Genomic DNA, 2168 nt, shown 5'->3' with positions numbered 1-2168 from the left:
ATATTATTTTATAATACATAATTAGATTATAATGTTAAATTTATAATTTAAATTGATATTCCAAAATTTTTATATTGATATTTTTAAAATGAAATTGAAATTAATTTTTTAATAAAAAGTATTATACAATTTATTTTTATAAATGAATTTGAAATAAATTTTCAATTTCATTATTATTATTAAAAACATTAAAAACAATCAATTTCAAATTAACTAATTATTAATTTGTTCCACTACTAAAATTAAATATATGAATAATTTCGATTCGGACACCGTTATCCCATAGCGCTTTTTACATGCAGTGGCTCTTCAGAACCACCACTTGATTATCAAAATCTTCTGAACAGTATCAGTATCATTTTAGTTTCACGACTACCTTCACAATTTTTTATTTCCTTTCATTATTAAAGTTTGATACAGGGTTTCAAGGTTTATTTCCATTTCAAAGTTTGTTATTCACTATTTAAGTAGTTTGTTATATATTAAGAGAGAGGGAGATAAGATTTTGAAATGTCTAGTTAGATTTTTATTATTAAAATTAGACATTAGCTTTTACATGCTTATTTAACTATTAAATTTTTTTATTTGTATACACACGAGATTAGCTTCTATATGATTATTTAACTATTAAAATTTTTAGTAGAAAGCTGGTATCATAATTAACATCTATAAGTTAGAAATGTTCATAATGATAAACTCAAAATGATCATTCCAGCACAACTTTTATTTGATGTCAATTGTCATATTATGGTGAACTTCAAGGTCTATTTGATGTGAATTGTTATATTAAAGTAAACTTCAAGGTTAATTTCCATTTCAAAGCTTGTTATTCAACATTAAAATTTAAAATTTGCTATTCAATACTAAAAAGGAACAAGATTTTGAAATGTCTAGTTAACCTTAACTCTTTTTAATAATAATAATCATCTATTTTAATGTTACAATCACATTAGATACTAAATTGGTGTATAAAATTTATTATTAAAATACAAATAAAGAAACTAAGAAATTATCTTCGATTTAACCACCAAAATCATTACTAAAAAGTTGGTGTCCAGTGATCACCCCACAGAAAGCCACTTAAGTTGGAATAACAATGTTCATCTTGAACCATATTTCCTTCCAATTTTGCCAAGACATTTTGACAGGATGTTTCCTCCATGCTTGCCTGGGGTGCAATATGATCCTCTGTGTATGGATGGAGCTGGAGCTGGATTGGATAATTTGTTTCACTTACATTAACACTATAACATTCCTCTTTGACTTCCTTAATGGTGTTCAAATCAATCTGTATATCTTCCATGATCTCCTTGTCTGGTAGACCTTGATCATTCTTAAACATACTGTTCAATCTCTGGTTCTGCTCAATCATGGAATGCCAAGGTGAAAGCAAGTAATGTAAGTATCACATGGCATTTTGTTATGACAAATTTCATTTCCTAAAAAGCATCACAGCAAGAAGAAAATGATACGGTGAATTTCCTCACCTCAGCTTGGAGTTTTTTGTTCTCTTCCACAAGCGTCTGGTAATGAGCCTTGAAGGATTCATAGTCTTGCTTGAGAACACCAAATTCTTCCTCTAGCTGTTTGGCTTTCGATTTGGCTCTTCTGTTCTGGAACCAAATGGCTATTTGCCTTGGGTGCAGTCCCAGAGTCGCTGCTAACTCGTCTTTCCTCTCGGCTTCAAGTCTTTTTCCCAACTCAAAACTCTTCTCCAACACCCTGGTTTGTTCCATGCTGAGCCTTCTGCTCTTTTTCATACCATGGGAGCTATAGATTCTCTGTGAAGAAGAGTTATCTAATGATTCTCCTGCTGTTCTAATGTCAAACGCTGAATAAGACTTAATTGGCCTCTTCATCATCAGTTATGAGTCTGGTTGCCTGATACAAATGCTAATTACAGTTCCCCAAACCTTTAGAAATAGGACTATATATAGTAAGCTCCAGGGGAGTAATCCAGTATGGAAAGCTCAAGGATGTAGAGAGAGCAAGTCAATTCAGCCAATAAAGCGATTAAGCCCATCGTGTTTTGTCGTGGCGAAACATCGAGTGGGGGTCTGCTGGAGATCGATATGATCTTCCTTCCAAGTACGCCAAAAGCAGCATCTTCCTCTACCTCTGCTGTTTTCATATCAGATTGTAACACGCCCCACTTGTTCAAACAAATA

At 31.8% G+C, this 2168-nt stretch overlaps 1 protein-coding gene across 1 annotated transcript; it reads right to left on the bottom strand.

The window, feature by feature from the left end:
- Positions 1-1029: 1029 nt before the first annotated feature.
- Positions 1030-1746, bottom strand: LOC149163517 (homeobox-leucine zipper protein ATHB-54-like). Its single transcript, XM_089430763.1, has 2 exons — positions 1488-1746; positions 1030-1360 (listed from the first exon to the last, which is right to left on the bottom strand). Exons 1-2 carry the CDS (start codon positions 1734-1736, stop codon positions 1040-1042), a joined length of 570 nt encoding a protein of 189 aa, XP_089286889.1. The 5' UTR covers positions 1737-1746; the 3' UTR covers positions 1030-1039.
- Positions 1747-2168: the final 422 nt, after the last annotated feature.

The sequence above is a fragment of the Pinus tabuliformis genome, chromosome 5_1 (genome assembly GCF_031772625.1).
Source record: "Pinus tabuliformis cultivar Carrire ecotype Pingquan chromosome 5_1, CPIR1, whole genome shotgun sequence".
Lineage (NCBI taxonomy): Eukaryota > Viridiplantae > Streptophyta > Pinopsida > Pinales > Pinaceae > Pinus > Pinus tabuliformis.
This window is presented reverse-complemented; position numbering and strand designations above follow the sequence as displayed.